The 23,992-nt window shown below is 38.4% G+C and overlaps 2 protein-coding genes across 3 annotated transcripts; one reads left to right on the top strand and one right to left on the bottom strand.

The window, feature by feature from the left end:
• Positions 1–4,092: 4,092 nt before the first annotated feature.
• On the top strand, positions 4,093–15,279 carry CCDC151 (Coiled-coil domain containing protein 151). Its single transcript, XM_069056331.1, has 7 exons — positions 4,093–4,602; positions 4,892–5,166; positions 10,254–10,355; positions 10,409–10,597; positions 12,533–13,020; positions 13,067–13,328; positions 13,374–15,279. Exons 1-7 carry the CDS (start codon positions 4,512–4,514, stop codon positions 13,602–13,604), a joined length of 1,638 nt encoding a protein of 545 aa, XP_068912432.1. The 5' UTR covers positions 4,093–4,511; the 3' UTR covers positions 13,605–15,279.
• Positions 15,280–18,100: 2,821 nt separating this feature from the next.
• Positions 18,101–23,814, bottom strand: LOC138137186 (polycomb protein Pcl-like). 2 transcript variants are annotated; one of them, XM_069056496.1, is made up of 7 exons: positions 23,517–23,814; positions 22,859–23,290; positions 22,037–22,197; positions 21,816–21,988; positions 21,570–21,765; positions 19,890–21,067; positions 18,101–19,840 (listed from the first exon to the last, which is right to left on the bottom strand). In XM_069056496.1, exons 2-7 carry the CDS (start codon positions 23,262–23,264, stop codon positions 19,588–19,590), a joined length of 2,367 nt encoding a protein of 788 aa, XP_068912597.1. In that variant the 5' UTR covers positions 23,265–23,290; positions 23,517–23,814; the 3' UTR covers positions 18,101–19,587. The 2 variants fall into 2 exon arrangements, with proteins under 2 accessions (XP_068912597.1, XP_068912599.1); XM_069056498.1 differs by having other exon boundaries at positions 22,037–22,194; positions 22,859–23,814.
• Positions 23,815–23,992: the final 178 nt, after the last annotated feature.

The raw sequence follows: 23,992 nt of genomic DNA on the forward strand, positions 1-23,992 counted from the left end.
TCGATTTTTAATGAGGCAGTTCCACGACGTATTTCACGGTGATCTCGATGATGGGTTACGATTTCAACAAAAATTTCGTTTTCAGATGGAAAAAACATACCGGGAGCACGTTCGAATCGTTAAAGACATGATTAAAGAGAGAAATGTATGGATTATTGCGGTACCGTTAGGTAGGGGAGATGACGGCGGATGGGACGGCGGGGCAGAGTGGAGGAAGATTTCGTCATTTTTTTGTCATTAGTGGTTTTAATTTTATGGTGAAATACTGAAGAAAAATCCACTCGATCACATTTATTGATTGTTATGCATGGTCACGTTGTGTAAGCTTTTTTCAATAGTCAAATTAAAAAACGTCTGCATTGATGGAATGAAGAATGACGATGGGAAAGATTTTGTTTGTACCGTTTCATAATTAATGGGAATCTGTTTTGTGGAGGGTGTTGCAAAGATGTTCTTCATTGTTCGCCGCAACGAAACTTCTCTGGTGCAATGCAACTCTTCAAATGGTGCGCTCTGCAAGTTCTGACACCGAATTTAAATTACATTGGAATAAAGAATATAATTAACATTCTTTTTAACACCTGAACATCTACCGAGATCCAATTTCAAAATAATATGTACAAAGAAAAGAAATAAGGAAGCAAAAGAAAAATATGTACATATTTAAAAATGTATTTTTCTACTTTGCGTTCGTACTGATGCTATTACGATACTGTTTTGCGTATCGTAATAGGAAAAGGCGTAATATAATAATAATACATATTAAAAACAGTGAAATTTAATTTTTTAATTTTGACGGATACTGTGGTGTCGCGGCAGACCGCAGACGTGACCTTGGGTGGAATCCTTCAACTTTAACGGTTTTAAATTTTAAATTATTTTTTTTCATTGAAAAAGTGGCAAAGTAGAAAAAATACTGTATGACATCTCGTTTATAAGGCATTTTATCGCACTTACTCCTTTAGGGCACTCCTCGGTACGCTCGTCGTGCTCTAAACCCGTGCGTGCGATAAAATGCTTCTTATAAGACTCGTATCATAATATACTATTACATTATTCTAAATGTTATCTGTGAAAAGTTAATTTGGAAGCTTTATTTTATTTGAGCCTTAAAAAAAGAAAACAAGACTAATGGTATGGTATTATAAAACATATTCAATACGAGAGCGATGTAAATTTAACGAAAGAATGAGAAAAAAATTGAATTTAAAAAAAAAATTATACTAACTTTTACTAGGCTCACCTGTCCATAATTTGAAGAATGTAACAACAACAATCAAAGTTTGAAAGTTTATTCAGCTACAGAAGCGTATTGAATGAAAAAACAGCATCTAGGGTAAATTTAAACCAATTTAAGCTCGTTTAAAAAAAATTAATGCGCCAATCTACAAATACAAATAATTTACAAAATTAAAGTAATTAAGAGTTAAAAAATTAGAAGAAATTAATAGTCTGGAGGAACAAAGATAAGCGTGCGGTGAGGTCACTATATCGCGATAAACTCTGCACAGATTTATTTTTATTGCACAGCTTCTTGATGTCATTCTGTAATAAAACAATGTGCAAAACACACTTAGCAATCTCCCCATTTATTAGAAATTTTGTTCGAAGAAAATCGTTCCGTCAGTTTTTAAATTAACTGGATACAAATAGATAAATAAACAGACAAATATTTTATAAACTAATATCGCGCGTTCAAATGAAATCCTGGGCTGAGTAGGCGTTGGAAAAAGTAAACCGTTTAGACCAGTGTAAAGTTTGAATTTCCCTCCATTTGACACGAATGGCATTTGTTTATGTTTAATCGGAACATAATTAATCATTTTGTTTTGAGCAAAAGGTGTCCTTAGATATTTGCTTCGAGAATAGGAATCGTTAAGTTATTCTATTTTTAATGTAAATCATTGCAAAGAAAGATTTTTGGGCTCTAAATTTTAGGTTAGCTGTCAACATGCTCCAGTTAATCTATGCTTTAAAAAAGCACAACAATTGACGGTTTCCAACGCCTTCCCAGCCCAGGATTTCATTTGAACGCGCGATATAATGTAAATAACCAAAAAACTACAAAAGTGTGTAAGGTAGAGTTCTTTCATTACAGTCCCGCCAATAATTTCTTTAATTGCTTATGAGGGGAATACGTCACACCCAGACCAAAAACTTTTAGTAAAAACTGTTATGTATTAAATACTTGACTACCCAATCGTGGCAACGCTTAAATACGAGTACGCCCACATCTTATAAACAGATGCAAAATGCAGAGAAAATCTTGCATTATCCATTTATTTTAATTCATCTAAATTTATTTCACAAAGTTTTGCAGAAGTTAATGGGTTGGAAAATATAAATGGAGAATTGTTTGTCTGTTGTAAAAGAATAGTCGACTTCATTATATTAAGAAAGAAGAAATTTCTAGTACTTTTCAGTCTTTCGTCAAAGCTGTCTCTTATCTTTAATCCCAGGATCGCTTAATCCTTTTTAGTGTCCTTGTTTACAGTTCTGTACTATACTAACACCAAAATCATCATGAAGAATAGTACATTCTTCAACGAGCGCATAATGATGGCTACTATTCAAGAGGATGAAAATTCCAACACGAGCCGTAGGCGAGTGGTGGAATCGTCCGAGTGATTAATAGTCATTATATGCGAGTTTAATTTAATTTGATTTTTAATGTTTGACAATTAAAATTATGCCTCATTTAGCGGTTGCTACGCGATGCGCGACTTGTTTACAAACGCATCCGACTGACGACCTGCCCGTGATATCGGGCGTTCAAATGAAATCCTGGGCTGAGTAGGCGTTGGAAAAATTAAACCGTTTAGAACAGTGTAAAGTTTGAATTTCCCGCCGTTTGACACGAATGACATTTGTTTATGTTTAATCGGGACATAATTGAACATATTTCTTTTCAGCAAAGGGTGCCCTTAGATATTTGCTTGGAGAATAGGAATCGTTACATTATTCTATTTTTGATGTAAAACATTACAAAGAAAGAAAAAAAAGAAAACATTTTTGGCTCTAAATTGTAGGTTAGCTGTCAACATGCTCCAACTAATCTACGCTTTAAAAAAGCAAAACAATTGACGGTTTCCAACGCCTCCCCAGCCCAGGATTTCATTTGAACGCGCGATAGAATTTACAAAATAAAATACAGTGAGCTTTTTGCAATATTTTAACTATTTTTGTTTGTTTCAAGTCTCTTGTTTGCCTATCCATATTGAGCATTTCACTCTAACAAATCTCCAAATATATTGTTTTTTTTTTTTAATTCGAACCGATTTTTCTTTTTTGCCCATAATGCACATTTTAATACCAACCTCCTTTTCCAAGCCATAAGAAAACCTCAGTGGTTGACAATTTTAAACACATCACTTCTGGATTTACTGACTCCTTATTTATACTCGAAAAACAAAAGGGAAATTTGGAGTACCTACATATTTTCCTTAGCAATGGATTTGCTTCAGAAATTTTATTGAAGCATTATATCAGGCAATTTATTCAGAATACAGTAAAAGCTTAAACAACAAAGTAAAAAGACTGTAATTGTGAGTAAAAGCATAAAATGAAAGATCAAAGCAGCGGCATTTTGAACTTGTGCTTGGTTGGCTTTCAATTTCGTGAAGAATTTCTTCTTCAATTGAAATGCGATCTTCTCGTTGGCGACCAAGATCGCGCTTATTGATTTGGAAACGCCCGAAATCGCGAAAATGCTGCACATCGTTTACAGAGGTTCGTGCTTTGGGAAGTATCTTTTGAGAAAACCGTAGATTGGCCGCGCTACCTCTGAATGTCCACAGGCTAAATTGAGGTTAAGATCGAGGTTCTTGTCAGTGACTTAATTTTGAATTAAATGACAACAAAAAAGTCTACTATGATTTTTTTTGACCAATTTTTTCATAACATTCAGCGACTCCCAAACTTTTTTAGAAAAACATTTTCCTGAAAAATATCGACATTTGTATAAGGCTTTTTAGAAAAACTTTTAGCCCCTTTTTCTCTAAAAATATCACCACTGGTGGATATACCTGCACAACTTTCAAAATCACCCTGTATTTTTGTATTGTTGGTACTGCCCTTTGTACCTCGTACATAACGGTTTTCTTCATGACTTGCCAAATAAAAATTTTACGATCTTTTTTCCCAAGGACAGTTATTGTTAATTCTCATGAAAGCAACAAATTCTTATGAAAAACTGAAAAACTTCCGCTTACTAATAGCATCAAGTAAATTTTAATTTATTATGGTGATTATACACAAAGTAACTGTTTCAGTAGAAAATAATCACATTGCTCATGTTGGCAGCCATGAAATGAAAACGCTCGTAACAATTTTAGTACCGAACACATCTCAACTTTTTAATTTTTTGTTTGTTATCAACATGTTGGGAGACATCTGGTTTCAATCTGAAACAATAATTTACGTCACCGTTAACAACACATCCTGCTTGGTCGATACTGCCAACTGTTGGTGCAAATATTAAAAATTCTCGGGTCCCAACAAGAGTGCCAAAAATGAAGACAGGACCGGAACAAGGGGCCAATTTGACTCCGGCCGACATCAACAAACAAATGGTGGAAATAAAGAAGAAGATCCAGCTTTCCGGTGAGTGTCACAGAAATTATCTCCAGATGTAATTTGCGAAATTGTACTGTGCGATGTAAAAATAAACGCCTCGCTCGCACATGAGAATAACACTAAATAATCGCAGAGGAATTAACGGTAAGCTGGTAAAGTATGTGAATAATGTTCCGTGTGCTCCGCTTACCAGAGCCAATTCATTTGCTCGGCCATTTCTCACAGGAAAAGGCGTGATCGCCATTTTTCTGAAATGGGGGCTACACGGGAGCCGTATTGCGTAACGCCGGTGGCGCATCAAAGCTGTGGGTTGCAGAGGGGCAGCGGAAGGCGGCGTTCGAAGACTGCGAGGCCGAAAGGAAGTCGAACGTCGACGAGATTCACAAGCTCAAGAGGGACATCGCCGAGCTGGTGAAGGAGCTGAAGGAGAAGACGGAGGCGACGGCGGCGCTGAAGGCGTTCGCCAAGAGGCTGGAGGCCGTGGTGGGGCCCTTTGATGATAAGGGCGTCGATGACATACGGGGCCTCCTCGATTTGCACATCATCGACAAGAATAAAGTTTTCGATCTGGTACAGTACAGGATCAGGAAGGTAAAGTCTGAAAGAGGAGATAGAAAAGTCTACGGCGAGAAAGTGAAAAGCAAAGATTTATGAGAAATCGATGGGATAGTAATGTAAAAGAATAATAAAAAAGAAAAAATAGGAATTTCTAGCAAGAAGTAGTCATTACTAAGTCCTCCGGGGCTCTGGCATCCTTCTGAGACGTTACTTTTTACTAAACAAAACAAACAATTTTTTATATTATCAATAAATAGTCTTTTACATTGACGCTTAATTAAAAGCAAAAATAGAAAACCTTAGAACATAAGAGAAGCGGATGGATTTTGTAGAGCAAAAAAGAACAAACCGTTGTCGCTCGTTCTTCAACATTTTGCATAATTTTTTAAAAATTGCCGCAACTTTATATTTTTACAGAATTTAACCACAAATACTTCAAAATGTGAACGTCATATTGTTTGCGTTAAAATCAACGTAAAGTGTCAATTTAAAATGATTATAAATCGTTGGTCAGTTTCTAACCTCAATCAGCTGTCAACACCGTGGAAGTTTGGCAACGACGCGTTCAGAGACTAGACGTGTGAAAATCTTTTTTCTTTGCTTGTTGGATTCGCTTGTGTTGATTTTCCATTCCACTTTTTTCGTTTTGCAAATCGCCCGCTACGTCGAAATTATTCATTCTTTGGATACGTTTCTTCAGCGCTTTCAGCTTTTTACGATCTGACTTTGTCAACAGTTGATTAGACGCGGTCATGCAACGGTGCCACATCTATTTCACGGAAACGTCAAATCACTTGTAATTATTAATTTTCACTGGAATATTTACAAATTCGATGGTGAGGCCTGCTGTAATGCAACTCGGAAAAAATAAGTACTTTATGTGTGCGGATATCTTGTGTAACAAAAAAATTAAATTAAAAATCTAAACTCTCATCTTGTCAATAAATTTACATATAGTATAATTCAGAATAAGTGGCATCGCGGTAGGCGTTGATTCTCTAAAGTGAGCTTTATGTTATGTCAAAAAATTTAGTAAACATGTGAAACCGTCATTACTTTATTCTGAGGTTATGCGTTACATAATTTTGACATGGTTTTCACCCACAGCAGAGATAACCCCCAGACAAATAATAAACTTTTCATAAATGAAACAAGGAAATTCCAAATACTTATAACAAGAAAATAAACACAAAACGATTCCAATGATAATACCAAGGCCAAATTAAAAGCGAAGGTTACCAACAGCATCGAAACTAGGGTATTATTAGCAAGGGTCTTGCTGCCAACGTAAATTTGAATTTCCAAAGCCTACCGCGATGCCACTTATTCTGAATTATAATATATGCATTACGTCAAATATTCTTTATTACACAAGCTTCAAAATAATCGGAGAAGCAAAAACAATTTCCCTTATTCATAGTAAGTAGTTTGGAATGATGATAACATGTTTAGATCCGCTGCATATTTTTAATTTTCCGCCGTTTCCGTTTCCACGCAAAGACGTCACCAACGGTTTTCAAAATTGTGTCTCCATTTTTTGCAGTGTAGTCTGTATCCGAATCAAGAATCTATCACCTGATAAATTAATTTATTAAATAAAAAAAAAATCTAGTTAGTAATTTTTATGTTTTCAAATTCAAGGTATTCTAAGGTAGTGATAGACCAAAGTGAAGGCCTGGATCAGTATAACAGCACTATTAAAGAGTCTGGAGACAAATTTAAATCAATTATAGCTAATTTGCAATAAATTGACTCAAGTGACAACCACTGACATAATAATGTAACCCAACTTTTTTCATTTCGCATTGAATAGCGCTCCCCGTTGTAATCTTGAGTAACAATCCAGTGTTGGTGTTTTTTTGTTAATTTTAGCACAAATTGCGGGATCTTTGAAGTGACAATTCCTGAAATATCGATTTTTCAAGATGAAAACAAAACGAAAATGACGTTTCAATTTCCAAGAATCTGAATTTCTGTATTTCAGTATTAGCAAAGCATAAAGCAATTTTGTCGTCAACAAACACAAACTAAAACGATACCTTAATGAACAGAACAGAATTTTTTGAAGAAAAAATCAAAATTCTTTCAAGGTCACATCTACCCCTGAGAATTTTATGTGTAAGTACAGTTTTTGGTGGTGTGGAGCCAAAAATATGAGTTTTTTTGGTTTTTTGCAAATTTCAAATTAATTTTTGTTGATATTTTTGGGCGGAAAATTGTGGATAGCAAGAAAGGATAAAAAATACAATCCTATAAATAAAATAATAATGTTTCAAATATTTTATTTAAATAAAACATGAATATTCAAAATTAACAAACCTTAAATTAATTTTTTCAATGTTTTTCCTTACTTAATGTGTTAATCTCCCTCTTCGTACTTTCTCTCCTTTATCGTGTTTTAAAACTAATTTCTTAAATTTAATGAAAAAATAAATTTGGAAAATTAAAAACAAATTAAAACCGTAAAAAATATTCTACAAGAAAAAACTCAACTTGAAATATAATTCCAAATACAGTGGATGTGTCATTATTAACTTTTCACTTTGGTAGATTGATAAGAAAAAAAAAAGGTCCAAAAATTTTAAAAATCTAATTTTATTTTTTAAATAAAAGTGGATTATTTAAATTTATCAAAACACGTTTGACTGTTTTTTTTTTTTCGTTTTTAAATGTTTACTTTTTTATTGTTATCTAATAAAATTTGAAAAAAAAATTGCATCGAAAAATCTCAATGGAGAACATAACTTGAACTCTGCAGAGACAAATCTTTTCATTTTTCACCACAAATATTTTCGGTTCAAATCTAACGAAATAAGTCTCAGAACATCAACCTGATATTTCTCTACATTTTCCACTATTTTTTAATGCATCACTCTACACTACTTGCATTTTATTCAATTTTGAAACTTTTCAATTTAAATTATTATAATTAGTCGGAATCGTCGCCGGCCATTTTCTGCAATCAGCTGTCAACAATACGTAAGTTTGGCAACGTTGAATTCACAGACAAAATGCGAAAATCTTTTACATTTCGATCATTTTTGTCGGATCCACTTACGTCATTTTTCTTTTCGCTATGTTTGTTTTGCAATTCCTTCATCTGCCAAAATTGTTCCTTTCTTAAATCCATTTCTTCAAACACTCAACTTTTTGCAATTTGACGTCAACAGCTCATCACCCCTATTGCCACATCTATTTCACACAAAAAGATAACAACTGGATACTGGAGTCAAATCATTTACAAGTTTTTATTTTCGATGACTGAAATATTAAAAATTCAGTCGTGGATTATACTGTAGCGTAGCTAAATGAAAATAAGTATTTTATATAGGTAGGTATTAGACATTCACGATCTTTTTGGGACTGGGATTTTTTCTTTTCATGTTGGACTAACTGACTCAGTGATGCAACGGATGCAATTTTTTTTCCTGTCAGTGTCGACATTTTCTTGCCACCGCATTGCCAGATTTATTATTTTAATATTCGTAAGAAACTAAATGATTTATTAAGGGTGTAAAAATAATTTAAATTTCCGTCAAAGGAACAGTCAAAATTGCCAAAATAATTTTATTAGGATAAAAAATTTCTATTAAACGATTTAATTTAATTTAAAAAAGACAAACCAGATTTAAGACATCCGGAAACAATGTACCTATTCAGAAAATATAACCCTAAACTGAAAACAACCTAACCTAACACAAAAAGTGTCAATTTCCTTTAGGGAATTTAGTTATCACCGACAAAAAATATTGATACTGCCAACAAAATCACTAGATGGTCATAGCCAACTCGGTCCCAAAAAGATCGTGAATGCCTTATACGCGATGTGTGGATAAAAAAAAATTCTGTTCGACACTGTCAGAATTTGAGAATTTTTTTTTGTGTGAACGGATTTTGATAAATGTTACAACTTGTCAAAACGAAACGTCAAGCTAATTTTAAAGATTTTAAGCGATTTGGAACCTTTAAGAGGCTCGTCGAACAAAAAAACGTTGTATTCATCTCGTTCGTTAAATAAACTACTATTTTGTAATATAGATGTATTTTGATTTTGAAATATGTTTTTTTTTTCCTGTTACGCAGTGAACGATAGGTCCATGTAATTTTCGAATAATACCAACATTTTTCAAGCTTTACACTCTACAGTTATTTCAAAACAAGCGATACTTTGCGTGGTATGCAACCAACAAAACATCACAGCTCCAACAGGCGAACCAGTGACGTCGTGTGGCTCCATTTTAAAATATCGTTTGATCATTACTCCAACAATTTAAATGTTTCGTCCGTTTCGGATTATTATCGATTAGAATTTAATTAATGAATATCTTTTTCATCAATGAAAATATAAATTGTTAAATTCTCTTCCCCCAAAACTCCTGCTGCTTGGAATGTTTAGAGTAATTGGCCAACCCAATTTTTTTACCCACGAGACGCCACTGCTGTTATGTCATTCTGCACCAGACCGAATTTCAACACTAGGTACTCAAAAAAAGTATCCGTCTAAATATTATAAGATTTTTTTCTTTGGATAACGTACCTACTTAAGTTAAGTGTCTGTCTAAAATAGGTAAAGTAAGTCACTTGTGATGAGTCAAATCTTAAAAAAAAAGCAAGCCCTATGTGGAGTTCTTCGTGGAATACCACAGAGTAGTGTATTTGGATCTGTTTTATTTCAACTACATTTATCTTAGATCTGTCAACGTATCGAGAGTCACAGCAGATAAGTAATTATGTTGTGTAAACTTACTGTCAACAAGATTTGATAAATTACAGATTAGGATATTAAATGCTAAACAGATTCTTTTGAAAAAATTACACATTTAGAATGCAAAAGAATGTACAAATTGACACGACGCTAAATTAGGACCAAAGCGAAGCTGTCAATTAGTGTAATTTATCAAACCTAACGATTAAAAACTTGTCCATATTTTCTATCCACACGAAAAATTTGGGTTATGCGACTCTTTCACTCCACATAACTTAATTATATCTGGCGCTGTTAAAAAAGAGAACGTTATGAAATAATTTATTCTAAGACCCGCAACGCTCTTCGCCAATTAGTTAGCGTTCGATAAATAAAAAATTCCCGTTCGGCGGTACGTCTAATTAATTTCTTTCAGCGGCAAGATCTGCTCTCCCGGCTGGGCAAGGAGTACCAGACGCTGCTCTCGCAGAAGTCGTTCAAGGAGGTCGCCGAAAAGGTGGACAAGCCGACCAAAAAAGTACACACGGAAGACGTGCTCGGTGATTTTTTTTGAGCGAGTGGAAATTTCAGGCGACATGCGATCTGCAGAACAGCATCCATGCCGTGGAGGTCCAATTGCGCGAAGCCAACCACATCTCGGTCCGTTACAAAGACATAAAGAAGTCGCTGCAAAGAGATGCGGCCAGGTTCGAGAGCAACATCAAGAGGATCGAGGAGGAGTTGGAGGAGCAGACTGCTGATGTTAATAGGTTGCAGCAAGTAGGTTGCCTTGGAGGGTGAAGTGGTGTGATCGTTTGTTTCTATTCTTGGAGTATGAGAAAGTTATAATTGAAGGGAGGAATTTTTTAAAATTATGTTTTGAAAGACGGAGCGAAATTATGTAGGTAGGAACTGTTTTCTACGCCACAAAACTTCATACAAGAAGTCAGAAACCACCATTTTGTAGTCAAAATGATCAAGAGCAATTGTTAAGTTGGCAATACAATTTTTTTTATTTGACTATTTGCAACACTGCAACCGTACATGTTTTGATGGTTTATTTGACAGATATCTGACGTCGATATCGACAAAAAGTTAGGTTATGAGACGAAAAATCAACGGTAAAAAGAAATTAAATTTGAAATACTGAACTACCAGTTGGCAATGTTGTTTAAATACACCGGAAATGACCAACATTTCCGGAAACTCGGTCAAATGTTATTTATCATTTTTCAATGATGTCAGTGTCAAGCCGTCAACAACGGGGAGTTACTCCAGTTGTACCATTTAAAAATAAAATTCAGTATTACCAACTCAATGAGTTGACAATGCCAAGGGATTTTAGTTAGTTTTATTGGACAACTTGAAAAATATGACAAAAATACAGAGAACTTAATACAATATATTTTTTTGTTCGACACTGTCAGAATTTGAGAATTTTCTCCTGTGTGAACGGATTTTGATAAATTTGACAACTTGTCAAAACGAAACGTCAAGCTAATTTTCAAGATTTTTAGCGATTTGGAGCCTTTAAGGGGCTCGTCGAACAAAAAAATGTTGTATTCAACTCGTTCTTATGTAATTTGAGCTTTTTTTGGCATTCGTGGACCTTTAAAACTCTCGTTTCACTCGAGTTTTAAACTGGTCCACTCATGCCAAAAAAAAGCCAAAATTACACACGAACTCGTTAAATAAATAACTATTAAATTTACACAACCAAAAAATCGCAAAAATCTCTCTCAAGACTTGTATGCTTTTTCCGTGAACAGAAGTGTACAAGTATGTACGAAAATTTATATGGCAACTGTGTGGGTAGGATAGAGTTGACATTTCTTTGACAGTTCATTGTCGCGCAATTTTGAAAATTGTCAAGTCAACGTGCAATGAAATAAAAAAATCAAATGAACGCATATGAAATGTCATACAAATAATGTCAACTCACTCATCTCTACGCCACCTACACAGTTGCCACATACATTTTCGTACATAGTTGCCATATTTATCCACAATCATTTTGAATCACCCAATAGAACTCGACGAAAATAGTCCAATGTTGTAAGAATCATCGCCCTCTGTGCAAAAATATGTTTTTTGTTCGACACTGTCAGAATTTGAGAATTTTCTTCTATGTGAACGGATTTTGATAAATGTCACAACTTGTCAAAACGAAACGTCAAGCTAATTTTAAAGGTTTTAAGCTATTTGGAGCCTTTAAGGGGCTCGTCGAACAAAAAAACATTGTATTCAACTCGTTCGTGTGTAAATTGGGCCTTTTTTAGTACTCGTGGGCCTTTAAAACGCTCGTTTAAAATGGTCCACGCGTGCCAAAAAAGACCCAATTTACACACAAACTCGTCAAATAAACTACTATTTTGTACTCGAAAAGATTTATTGACTGAATTAGTGATAACGTGGTTTTAGCTATCGTGATTCAAATTGCAGTAATAATTTAATTAATAGTGTTTCCTTTTTCTAGTCCGTACTTTTCGTAAAATGTTTTCTCTTTTTCCGTCTCGTTTACAGTTTCATTTTATTTAATGTTAATTTAAACGTACCAATTACAAACCTTGAGCTTTATTTACGAGATCGTTTGCATTTAATGTTGCAAAATCTCACGATAAATTTGTCGCTAACTTGCAAAACTTGTTCAGGAGTATTAAAAAACAATCGCATTTCCTCCTAGACAACTTCCCTGTTGCAAAAATTTTTCAACAGGTAATGAACGAAGCCACCCGCAAGAGAGGTACCGCCCGCGGCCACCTTCTCCGCGAAGAGAAGGCCGCGATGGCCACTGCCAACTCTCGAGAGCGGCAAACCAGCGAAGGCCGTCGCCTGGTGACTCGCCGCAAACAAGAACTAGAGCTGCTGGAAAAGCGGATGTTCCAAACCGGAAAACCGCAAATACGACCGTCGACAGCCACCGCCGACGACAACACGGTCGCCGCCACCGACGAGGAAACGGGCACGCCGTCCCCACCCGAAGACGTCCTGGCCCGAGCGTTCGAGGTGCTCAAACAAGCCACCGGCGCCACCAACTCCGACGAGGTCCTCCAGAGGTTCAGCGCCCAAAAGGACACCTTGGGACGGTTGATCCTCTTGCGGAAGAAATCGGAAGCGGACAAGAAGCAGCTGGAGAAGAGCCTGGAAGACCTGAACTCGCAGCTCGAATACTACAAATACGCCGAAGCGAAAGAGACAGAACGGTGGGTGCCAAGTGCGATAAACCAATTCCCTTGAAATTGTCTTCAGGAAGTCGACGAAGATGGAACTGACGCAGAGCCTCATCGAAGAGGAGCAGCAGCGCTCCAGCAGGGCCAACACAACCAAAGCAATCAAAGACAAGGCGCTCAAAACCGTCTTGGGGGCCGTGCGAGAGCTCCACTTGTGCATCAATCCTTTGGCCATGTCCGGCGACGACGTCTTGGGGATAATAGAACAAATCACGAGCGACCTTCGAGGCGTTCTGGACAAAATCAAGAACGAAAATATCGAAAACGTCGTGGAGGAGAACGTGAGAGGATTGTTGTTGTTTGGGGAAATATTGGTGTTGTTTTAGGTGGTGACTGTCGAAGGGCTCGAAGAGAAGTGGCTCCCGGCGCCTTACAGTGGCCTGGTGCGCAGGACTCCTTTGCCTCAAGCTGGCGCCTCTCCGGCGCCTCCTCCGCCTCCAGGTTCCGACGAAGAAGAAGAGGTACCCTCGCGCACCTACCTCAAGCGGCAGGCCCAGCTGGTGGTGGACGCCAAGTCGAGGAGAAAAAACGTGCGGATCCCGCCGAAGAGGAATTAGTTCAACACGTACAAGAACTAGTCTATACTCCGTTCGATTCGGCGATATTGTAATCACGTGATCAGCTCTGGCATTACGTACAGTATATAGTCTTTCTAACTCACGTTGAGCCAGCAATAAAAATAAACTGCGTACCCTCATTACCGCAAGTGCCATCATACTCTCAACTTTTAAATAAAGATGGATTTATACCGAAAAGAAGCCCGGCCTGTTGGGCCCGGTGTAAAAACTGTACACCGCGTTCAATAATGTCAGGGCTGACTTGTTCCATTTCAGCGCGAATTCTCTGTCGTAAATCTTCTAAATTGTTTGGTCTATTGAAGTAAATAAACCCTCGATTTTAAATAACCACTTAGAAAAAAGATTAAGTACATACATTAAAAATTAAATTAAATTTTTGAAGTAAAATTTTTCATTTTCTCAAAAAAAATTGTCATGTAAGGTACTAAATTTTTTAATTCATCATTTAGGGAGTATGAAGGTCTATCAGAAACAAGAAAAAAGTGGGGGTTGTCATTTAAAAAAATTGGTGACGACGTCGTAGCTCAAAAATAGATGACATTATGAAAAAAAATCGACCTGTTTCAACGTTTTCGACAAATGTCATTAGTTTTGAAATTACTGAATTTATTCCATTAGTAATTTCCACACTGTATACAGTGAGGGGCAAAAGTAACGCAACAATTCGATAAATCATAAACTGTTGAGTTTTGAAAAAAAAAACAAAAACAGGTCGATTTTTAATTCCAATTTCACGTTTATTGACGTAACATTTTTTTTATACAGTGTTCCTTGTCAAAGTAATGACGTCATCATCTACTTTTTTAAATAGCAACCTATATTTATTCGTCATCATTTTGATAAGTCTTTTAACTGTCAATATGACAGTATAAAAATTTTAACCCTTACATTTAAAAAAACTTGAGAAAAAAATTCTGGTGACTTTTGGTGACTTTTATGTCATGTTCCAACGAGAAAACCATTTTATTAATAAAAGATTACACAAACTAAGACATTTAAATTTGAAAAGTATGCCAGCTGTCAATAATGTCAATAAAACAAACCGAAATAGATACAATTCACACTCTTGAAAATTTCATGTAAAATTTGTTATTGCCAACTGAAACAGTTATTGTTGCTCACCCTGTATTAGATCAGTATCATTTGGACTTGAAGAAATTATTAATCAACAGGGAATGAAATAAAACAAACAGGATTTTTCTAAAGTAATTTTTTGTTCGTGTTTGATTATTGTTGAATACCTTCAAATAATACTGACCTAATAGCAATGCCTTTCTGAACTAACTAATTAATAAATTAATCATTAATAAAGAAAATAATAAAAAAAAAATTTCTACTCCCTTCTCTAAAGTGTCACATTTTGCACTGACAAATAGTGTATAAAACGTCACTTTTAATACGATTGTTCATTAGTCAGAACTTGATGTCCATTCGGGCGTTTTCGGCATATTAAACAGTTACTAAGTTTTTTAAACACGGCTTGAATTTTTTGGATCAAGTTGGTATTTTGACGTTTATCAGTTTCGCATCCGGCGTAAAAGAAAACGTCATTGCAGTGAAATAATTCGTTCTATTCTTCAAATATGGTTTCCTATTTTGTATGTTCATTTAGTTTGTATGTTTAAATTAACGTTTAATAAAAAAGTTGCTTGTTTCATTTGTTTATTTGGTCGTAGAAAAAGTATAGTATGCAACACGTTTTATAAACTTCTCTCGACACTCGTTTATTAAACACTCGTTCCGCTACGCGTCGCTCGTGCCTAACATAAAACTCGTGTCTAAAGTGTCGTTTATAAAACTTGTTGCATAATATACTATTTTCATTTTCAACAATTTTTTTCCCAAGTTTTTTTAAATGTAAGGGGTTAAAATGTTTATACTGTCGTATTAACAGTTAAAAGACCTATCAAAATAATGACTAATAACTTATAATAAATTTATAATATCCAATAATTTAAAAAAACTAGATGATAACGTCATTACTTTGACAAGGAACACTCTGTATAAAAAAAAATGTTACGTCAATAAACGTGAAATTGGAATTAAAAATCGACCTGTTGTTCTTTTTTCAAAACTCAACAGTTTTGTGATTCATCGAATTGTTGCGTTTCTTTTGCTCCTAACTGTATAACCAGCCTGTTCAAAAGTGTACATTATTAGTTTTGATTTATCCCGCAGAGCGCTACTAAATGGGCGCTTTTTGGGGATATTGTTCATCATTTTTGTCACCGAGAATTTTTCTTGTTCAAATGACATTTTGAATTTGAAGTCAGAAAACTCCGTTTTTTATGTTTTATGGTCGAAAAACCGTTACGACGATGATTGAGTAACGTTCGCCTAAAAATCTATTTGTTGTTTTTTATCTGCTTGGAAACCGAAACAAAAAGTAGAGGGACGAGGGTACGAACGTGAAGTGACCTGATTGGTCCTTGACAAAACTCCGGGATGCAAAACTCGGGATGTTTGGACTGGCGCTTCCTCGGATTATTTTATTTTCATGACTTTCACTATCCATTTTCACCGTCCGTCGCACAGTGGGCTGAAACGCCGAAAAGCTGGCCATAATACAAAGAAATCGATCAATTTCTGTTAAAATTGTTTCAGGTCGCTGATTAAGAATCCGAAATCTAATTTTGAAAAAAAAAATGGCGGCTACAAAACGTCAATATTAATTCAAATAATATACAATATTCAGTTGTGCATAGTGCTTAATCGTTATAGGAATTGTATACATCATCGTCATCATCACTTTCAACATTTACATCGAAATGAGAGCTTGCTGCTGCTGTTTTGAAAGTGGGTCTAGCACTTTAGCAGCTCTGTTGCGTGTAGCGACAATTATTGTAATTTTTTCACAGGAGTTTTTCGCAAACTAGAAAAGATTGGATCCCATGATATTAATAATCGACCGAAAACGTCTTCAATGTGTTTTTTTTTTGCGATCACATTTTCTTGTAAAATCTTCGCGGAATCTTTTAATAATGACTCTTGAGCTTCTTCGGACAAGGATTGTACAATTTGATGACATTTCTGCAAAAAAAGTGCTTCGATTTACGCGCTTCCTCGCATCAACGCACAAAAAGTGTCACAAAAAGCAAAGTTGCAGAAATATGCAGCCAGTTCTTTGTAAATAGTTAAAGAAATGTTCAATAAACAATTTGAAATTGGTTTCCTGCCTATTGCCTACTAATGACGTAACTTATTGCGTTTTTAATAACTAATTTTCATAACGAAACCAACAAAATTACGAGCGACTTTACTGTTCATTTGCTAATTGACATCATTATAAAATGAAAAACAAATTATACATTTTAATTTTGCTTACTTCCAAGAGAAGAATCCATTTTAAAACAATTGCAAAAACTTTATTGAAACACATTTTTTGAACTCATTAACTTCAAAATGACATTTCGCAAACGCAACAGTTAACCGCGAACGTAGATTTCGCGCACTAGTGCTTCAAAATCATCCAAAAACCATTGGCCTTTTTGAGCATTCTGAAAATAATTTGACTTGATAATAATAAAATCTGGTTTACAAAACGTCATTTCTCCAATTCGGATGCTGAAAATTTCGAAAGAATGAAGATACATCGCTATTAATTCGATTGACACTTGGGCAAGCGTCATCTATTCACTAAATTGGAAACTATTGGGTAATAATTTAAAAATGCTAATGTTCGTTTCAAAAAATATTGTATGTGTGTGACATAAATGACATTCAATTGTAAAGCAAACTTAAGGATGTTTAACCTTATTTTTTACTACTGTCAAAATTATTTTAATCTGTCAGTGTCATACGGGTGGGGTAAATCCCAGCTGCGGAGGCAGGGTTCAAAAGCAAAAGATCAACATGGTCGCGGTTTAAACAACCTTCAGAAGCAAGTAAGACGATTCTATATTTATCAAAAACTGAAGGTGCCATATTTTTGACAAGAATAATTTGAAATTGTCATGTATATTGACATTAATAATTGATTTACATTTGAAGTGTCAAAAAGTGACGACCAAAGTATTTTGGCCTCGATGCGCAAAGACGTATTCGGCACATTCGCGCAAATGAAGCATTCGCTTCTTCGTCGCTTGTGCCTCAAATAATGCGCTCATGTGCGAAAAATGTCTTCCCGCACTCGCGTCGTAAATAAGTATTACACGCGTTTCCACATTTGCTATTTTTCTCGGCGCTAGAAACTATCCTGACCCATGTAGGGTCTCCAGTCCCTCATCAATGGTCATTCCAGATACTAGGGGTACCACTACAACAACTATTTCCAATGTAAAAGTCTTAGAAAATGTATTTCATTTTTTTGGATTTTGGCCAGGTTATCGGCGTTTCAGCCCACTGTGCGTCGGTGAGTTTGCTCCAGGTAATTGCTTCTTGTTCTTGTACTCAGTGCAAATTCGCGACCAAAAAAAAAAACTATGGAGGGACGGAAGGTTTCAGTGTGGTCAGATTGTGGGAATTAAAATGTGGGGTATAATACAAGTTGCTTTATTTAACAATTATTGTTATTATTAATAAAAATACAAATTTTGACTGAAGATGTGGTGCGTTTCTGAAACGCCCGTTCAACACAGTTGAAAATATAGGGCCTAGGCCAAATTATTATGTACAAAAAAATTCTATACAAATAAAGGGGGGGAAGGTAAAAATGGTACTTTTACGCCGATTAAAACTAGTAAAAGAATTTCAGTCTCATTAACTACATACTTAAGATAAGAAGAGATGACAAACAAAAAAATATACTTACATGTCCCAACTAATATTATTGAAAATGCACCTCAATTTGTGTATAGAAATGTCAAGGCCATATTGATACAATTATACAATTCCAGATACACTTATGGCGAAGAATCATACTCGATTAAATTAGTAAAATAAAATTCCCTAACTTTTCATTATTATATATCACAACTTTAGTTGGATTACACTAATTCTCTGTGTTTTATTTACATCACACTGGTTGCTAATAAATTTGAATAAATAATACGCTGACGCCGGGTCGGGTGCACGCTCCTTCAGGCGCCACTCTGTATATGAAAAAAGTAACGATAAGTTATTACACGAAAAATTAATGACAATTACACAATTAGGACTCAATATATTGTTGTTAATTATTAACAATGGCAGTGACTCATAATATTGTTTGGCAGTAGTATAAAGTTACGGTAAACGACTATATACATTTGATTCTTAGCTAGGCAAATGTGAATGAAACGAACGAATCGAAAACAACGGCCGCCATTACTACTTCTCTGATGTGATCTTTGGCAACTTGGAAATTTTTAATGTAGTCCAACTATCGCAAAGGAACTGTCGAGGAAACGATCAGATCGTTCGAATTTCGAAGCTCCGCGTGTGACCTCGACGACGGTCTTTCAGATCCGGATTTAAGTTGGTATGGCAGTACGAACTAAAAATGACAGGTGTCAACGTGGTACCAACTTAAAAGCGGTCTGGTCGGATACAAAGCAGACATCACTTTATTAACGCTCACACAGCCTCTTGTCAAACCGATCGATTCCGCCGGATGGGTTTTTATTATCGTAGAAAAAATAACAACAATCACGTTCGAACCGGTCGCTCGTTTTGCCCCTTGCAATAATAATAAAAAGCCAACGCCTCCGCGTGACGTCCGCCTTAAAATCGTGTCCCCTCTGTATACAAAACAATTTGCACGGAAAATAAACCGTCTCGCCACATTTCTATTTACAAAGCACCACAATTTCAAAATAAAAACCACCAACAGACAACAGCTAACAACTCCTGCTCTATGACGACGATGTCGCTTGATAACATTTCTAATTCAAGTGATGGCCGCGTGGCGCTCGCTTCGCGCCGATAAAAATAAATAAAAAATAAACAAGTCCATTGTAATATTTGTCGACGTGGATTTTCTCCCGGCACGGAAGAAAATGGTCACATGAACACAATAAAATCTAGCGATTGGTCTGTTACTTGATCAAGTCATGCCGTTCCCTGGTCCGTCCCATTCGATCAGAAACTCGAGCTTCCCGGAGGGTCCGATGCGTTTCGCTTTGACTGTGAAGCGCTCGCCTGCCGCTATCCTGTTGGCGGCGCCGAAGTAGATGTTGACGGAGCTCTTCAGATCGGTCATGCTGATGTCGGGCTCTTGCTTGACCGGACTCGGCTTGGAGGGAGGCTGCGCCGGCGGCTTGTCCTTGTCCTGCGCTTTCTCCGGCCGTTGACGCAACCTGCAATTTCAGATTGACAATTCGGCTCGATCGGGATCGTCGGTGTTACCTTCGTCCGTTGAAGGCGTAGTCGACGCACGAGTTGAGGTTGTTGGGGGGCTGGGTGGCTCGCTGTCCCCATTCCTTCGCGTCCGGCCTGACCGGCAGCACCGTCGCTGTTTTGCTGGCGGTTTGGCCCGCCGGGTACAACTGGTGGCAGGTCCTGTTCCTCCGCAAGCGCCTCCGCTTCACCTCCCCGTTTGGTCCGATGAAAATGTCTTTTTCGCTCAGCTGACGTTTGGTCGGTCTCATGAGAGGCTTGCCTGGTATCACAGCAGTTAAGGGTAATGGTAGGGTGATGGTGTCTTTGCTCCTGCGCTTCTTCGGTCTGTCCTCGCTGCCCCTGAGCAGCGTCAAGAACGGGTTGTTCTTCCCCTCGAAGTCCTTCGGCGGCGGGATGATCAAATCGAGCGTGCTCTTCGACGAGGTCTCGTCTCCGGAGGTGTCGCACGGCGTGTTCAGCTCCACGTTGTCGAGTTTCTTGTGGTTCTTCAGCGGCTGGATGATCGAGTGCTCGGAGAAGTCGTCCGACATGAGCGAGTTGGAGCCGGAGGCGGGCGGCGTCGGCGGCGCCGACACCGACGTGGGCGGCGTCAGCGACAGCGCCTCGCTGTTCTTGTAGCTCTTGTTGTCCAGGCTGAGCCTGGTCAGGTACCCCACTTCGCTCTCGCTCCTGCAGACGCCGTCGTTCGTGTTCCGCCGCTTCGGCCTCCGGAGGGCGCTCTCCCTGTCCCTGCCGCTCACCGACATCAGCCGCTTCCTCCTCTGCACGCTGATGTTGGAGAACGGCACCGTCTTCTTGGCGCAACCGGCCAGGATGTGGGGCGGCTCCTCGCGCTCCGCCTCCGGGCTGGGGCACGGCGAGTCGGTCTCGGACGGGTTGTTGTTCTGCTGGTACGCCAGCCCCATCATCAAGCCCCGCATGTGGTTGTCGCTGGGCACGACGCCCTCCGAAGGCGACAGGAACTGCAGGCGGCGGTTGCCTTGCCACATCTCCCGCAGCTCCTCCTCGGACACGCGCCCGGCGAACGTCAGCGTCACGGTGGGGGCGGGCGGCGGCAGCCGCACCCGCAAGCCCCAAATCGTGGTGCGCTTCTTGATCTCGCGCCCACACTTGAACCGGTTGCGGTTGTTCGTCAGGACCGAGAGGATGTTGTCCCTGCGTTCCGTCTTGTTAACCGAAGCGATCTGAAATAAAAACGCACACTTGGAGCTGTTTATTCTTTGATAAAAATGTAAGCAAATAGTCCGCTATCGAAAGAAAACTAGGCCGTCAAGTTGGTACTAATGACTGTTGACAAACTGGGAAACTGATAATCGCATCAACTTGCCTTACCACTGTTAATCGAATGTCAAGATAATGCAAAAATTTACGAGATTAACAAACATATTATTGCAATCCGAGACGTAAACGTACCAATAAACAAAAATGTCGAAATTCCTTTCAGACATCTTAACATGCAGCGCCAACGGCTAAACCCCAAACTAATCAAACCGTCAGATTTGTTTTTTCGATTTTATCTCGGTTGGCTGTGACCACCTTATGTCAAAAATTCAAAAGTCAATCGCAAGGCTTTTTCTTTAGTTCAAAGTGCAGTGAAAAATCACATAAACAACCCGACAAGTAACATCTTTACCTGCGCAAACCATTTTGTTTAATTTTTGATTTTAGCTGTCGCTTTTAACTCACCTTTGGTGGAAGCTGTAGGGCGTGCCAGTTGTCGTTGATGTAAGGAATGATGGTCGTGTCTAAATCGTAATACTTTTTACTATTATAAGCGGTCAGATTGAACAGCATCAAATGGACAAGATCCACCCACTTCATCTCCAGTCGCCTCAAAAATTCCTTGCCGTGGTTGCAAATCGAACACACGAAAACGTAAAACCTGGAACAAGCGATTGAAGAATCGAAATGATGACGTCCGATCGTCGGTACCTGTCGCCGCAGTACAGAGGATACTGAAGACAATCGAGACACCTCTCGTGGAACCACTGTTTGCACCTTCCGCACTGCAACATTTGTTTGTACCATTCTCCGTTCTCGCCGCAATAGCAGTATGTGCGTTCTTGATTGACTCTATGATATGTATCCCAAGTAAGCGAGTTTAACTGAAAAATGCACGTCATTTGGGGTCGATTCTACTCATTTTTACTTACTTCATAAGGTAATACTTTTGTAATGGGAGCAGAAAATGGACTATCACTACTAGACGAAGCTGTATTTCGAGAAGACTCTCGTCTGAGATGCTTCGAATCACTTTTTCTCAGTCTATGAGGTTCGTTATTCAAACATCTTCTACACATCCAAACCGAATCTGCTTCACCCGAAAAATATGTTCAATATTAATGTTGTCGTTCACACAAAATTACGCTAATGCGTCACGTTCGTCTTTGATTGTACAGGAATTTTGTAAACACGCTGAACAAAGTACAGACACCGTTCTTGTGAATCACTGAATGCCGAAACGGGTGTCGTTCTTGTAAACTTTGTTATGATTGAGAATGACTCGAGGGGACCACGTGACGCAAATAATACCCACCCCTTGTGAAATTGCACCACTGGAACAACCGAAACAACCGTCCTTTTGGGTTTAAAGCGAAGATATTCGACTTTTGGACATCCTGTCTACCCGCACGAATTAGTGAAGCGTTCATTTCCTCATTCTGTCTTTTTCTTACGCACTAGTTGGACATCTAACGGTTATTTCCGGTCGAGTCGTACAAAATTACAGTTAAAATATGTGTGATATCGGCGATAAACTTTCCGTCTAATTAGGTATAATCTACAACGGCAAAATTTGGAAATGCGAAATGAATGCGGTCTTAATGCGCCTCCCTGCACCGACCTTGATGCTAATTGGCCAGAAACTTCCCAAATGAGGGAGATAACGCGGTTGCATGTGCATTAAAAATACATTAACCCCGATAAGGAGGAATTTGCTGTGCAAGTTATTCGAGTGGTGTAAAAGAGACATGTACCTTCTTTTTGGCATTCGATTGGAATTTCTGGGTGGTGACACTTCTGGTGGTACCCTCTGCCGCACTTATCACAGACGGTGATTTCATGTTTGTGTTTGGGGGCCGACTTCTTGCAGACCACGCAGAGGAGATCCTCCTGGTGTGGGGCGGTCAATTTGGTCAGGTCCTTGAAACTGGACCAGCTGTCGGTGTTGTCGCCGAACTTGACGAGGCACTGGTCCCTGATGGCGTCCACCTCGACGACGGTCCCCAGGTAGTAGCGCCCGTCCTTCTGTTTGAGCAGGACGTCCTGGCCGGCGCAAAAGTCGGCCTCCTTCTCGGGCGTCGTGGTCGAATCAGGCACTGCGGCCTCGTCGAGGTCCGCGTTGCTCCTCCTGCCCTTGGCCTGGTGCTTGAGAGACGTCATCGCAACGGGCTTCGGGGACGTCTTCACTGGAAAAATTCAAACCGCTCGGTCAGAAATCGAAGCAGCGACGGTCCGCATCGCCCCCAACGCGCTCGACTTCCTCCAACGCGAACGATACAAACACGGCGCAACGATTCCGTTCACACCCCATGTGCACCAACGGGAAAACTCGCCCTATTTCAGCACACACTGCGACACCCGCCGGTTTGGGCATCTCTCGCGACCGCCGGCCCACGGCCTCGTGTCATTTACCTGCTGTAGCGTCGTCGTTCAGCACACAAGTCCATCGAGAAAGATTACATTTGCGGCCATTAAAACAACTGTTTGTTCAAAGCGCGCCAAACCTAACGTCTAAACTGGGGCGACGAAATCGCCGCGGAAATTCGACGCACGGGAGCGCACCACGACCGCCGTCACCCGCGAAACGCCAAACCGAGGTGGTTTAGTCAAAATACAGTCGAAAATTAAATACTACGATCCCTTATTTTTAAAATTAACGACATTTTCGACTGCTGACACTTTAACGTCAAACTGGACCGCCAGGCGGCGCTGCGGCTACAGACACAAATAATAAAGTGCTGCCAACCTAGGTCTCATGAATATTTGTTTTCAATCATCCATCCACTTTCTTTTAAATAATCTACGTAAATAATCTCGTTCGGACCCGCAAAATAATCGTGTCGTTTAAAAAAATCTCAACATTTCGGCTCCGTTGATTATTTTATTTA

The sequence above is a fragment of the Tenebrio molitor genome, chromosome 8 (genome assembly GCF_963966145.1).
Source record: "Tenebrio molitor chromosome 8, icTenMoli1.1, whole genome shotgun sequence".
Lineage (NCBI taxonomy): Eukaryota > Metazoa > Arthropoda > Insecta > Coleoptera > Tenebrionidae > Tenebrio > Tenebrio molitor.